This window comes from Eucalyptus grandis, chromosome 1 (assembly GCF_016545825.1).
Source record: "Eucalyptus grandis isolate ANBG69807.140 chromosome 1, ASM1654582v1, whole genome shotgun sequence".
In the NCBI taxonomy this organism is placed as follows: Eukaryota; Viridiplantae; Streptophyta; class Magnoliopsida; order Myrtales; family Myrtaceae; genus Eucalyptus; species Eucalyptus grandis.
This window is the reverse complement of record NC_052612.1, coordinates 39,434,553-39,436,658: the sequence shown is the minus strand read 5'-3', so window position 1 is coordinate 39,436,658 and position 2,106 is coordinate 39,434,553. Positions and strand designations below refer to the sequence as shown.

Here is a 2,106-nt window from a genome sequence, read left to right as displayed (position 1 = left end):
GCTTTGCTCCTTCAGATTTTCTACTTATCCTAAATTCCTCGTAGCCTGGGCTCTGTCAAGGATACATTTCTGTTTGCATATATACAGCTTCATAGATCATTGCCTAGACGACTCTTTTTGGATTATATTTCCCCAGGCAATGGTGTTGGGGACCCCAAACCTAGGCGTGCCACCTGAAAGATAAAGTCATGGTAATAGATAGAGATCTCGATGTGTACTCATTAGTGAAGACGGATTCGTTGATCGGCACCGATTTTGATTTGAAGAAATCTCAAATCTGCAACCTTTGGAGTTTGTTTTGTTTTGAAATTATTTGGGATTTGTCTTGATTTGCTGTTAGACTAGGATATTTTTCTATTGTATTTTCGTGGAAATAAATGAAAATTTGACCCCAAAGAAAAAAAAAAAAACAAACACAAAACAAAAGCCGATCTAGAGATCCCATTAGCAAAAATATATTTCTCAGAATATTTCTTTTTGTGTAATATAATTTGTACAATTTTAATCGTTATAGACGTTTAAAAAAGATATCGCTGATTTGAAAAGATATCGAATGGGAAGCGGTTTCTCGGAATATTCCCTAAAATCTGAGGAGGAACGAGAAGAAAAAAAGGAGATTTAAAGACGGGCTTTTGCCAAAATGAAGGCGAACTAATGCCGGCGTCTATGGATTCTCCATCTCCAAAGAGGCTTCGCTCTAAAAATGAAGACGAATCTGCCGACAAGGTAAAGAATTTTGGTGCATAAAATTTCGTTTTTGACCTTGGAACTAGTCGTAAGAGACGCCTCAGATAATCATTGTGATTTTTCTCACCTTCTTTGTTTTTCTTTCGGTGAATCTCAATCCAAAGGATCGGATTAGCTGTTTGCCCGATGATGTTGTAGGCTCTATATTATCCCTTTTGAGATCTAGAGAAGCACAGGCGACTTGTCTTCTTTCCAGAAGATGGAGGCATTTGTCTACTTGTCAGGTCACCAACCTTGATTTCGACTGGTCTGACTTGTTGGACGAGATGAAAGGTAACCCTGAGTTGGCAGAAAAGGAGAGGGCAAGATACGTGGCATGGGTGGACAATGTCTTGCATCGTCACAGCGAAGGATTCCATTTGCGTAGATTTGCGTTATACTTTGACCTGAATATCTCGTATAAGTCTCACATCGACCGGTGGATTCGTTTTGCATTGACAAAACGAGTTAAAATTCTCAAACTAGATTTCGAGCCCGTGTGTGTGAAGGATTTGAGGCGTGATTGTGACCCTAGTCGCTTGCCATATCCATTGGGGCATGAGATACTAATGGATGTTGATATAGGGTGCTCACGACGAGCTCCGGGTCAAAGTAATTTTGGCTGGAACTCTTCTAGTTCTTGGCATGTTGAATTTAAGTATCTCGAAGAGCTCTACTTGAATCGAGTAAGTGTGGAGGAAGAACTCATTGAGCAACTACTTGCCAATTGTCCGGTTCTAGAGCGATTGGTTTTGGAGCATTCTCCTACTTTGAATAGGTTGAGAGTCTCTGGCCAATCACTGAAGCTGAAGCACTTGTGCATAGCATATTGTAAGGATCTTGATCGCGTCGAGATTTATGACACGGGCCTTGTGTCCTTCACTTTCATGGGATGTGAAATTCCTGTGTTTGGACAAGCTCCCGCAACTATCTGATGTGTTTATTAGGAAATCTCATTCGGTGCTTGTGCATAGGACCTTGTCTCAGCTTTCGAATCTTTTTTGTTTGCAAATTCTCAAACTTCAATTTTCTGATTCACCCAATGTAAGAGCACCGACTTTTTTCGTAAAGTTTCGTAAGTTATTTAATTTTTATAATCTGCGTTGCCCATGATTCTCTCTCTGTCTATATGTAGGAAGACCTGCATATTTCTCAACTGCCTAAATTAACAAATGTCAAGCTATTGGAATTGAGAGTCTTTGGAAAAAGAGGTGCCAGCCTACTTCCATTGACTCCCGTGATCGAGGCATGTCCCTGCTTGCAGAGTTTTGTGTTTGAGGTGGGTTTTCGATCTCATTCAAGTCTTCACCTATTTAGGCATTAGACTGATATAGTAGGATGGAATATGATAAACCAAGCCATCTACTTTTGGGTGAGTTG

At 40.2% G+C, this 2,106-nt stretch overlaps 1 protein-coding gene across 1 annotated transcript; it reads left to right on the top strand.

The window, feature by feature from the left end:
• The first annotated feature begins 654 nt into the window (after positions 1–654).
• Positions 655–1,762, top strand: LOC104457284 (F-box/LRR-repeat protein At3g59200). The gene is made up of 2 exons (XM_039299100.1): positions 655–726; positions 852–1,762. The coding sequence occupies exons 1-2, from the start codon at positions 655–657 to the stop codon at positions 1,659–1,661; spliced, it is 882 nt and encodes a 293-aa protein (XP_039155034.1). The 3' UTR covers positions 1,662–1,762.
• The last annotated feature ends 344 nt before the right edge of the window (positions 1,763–2,106 follow it).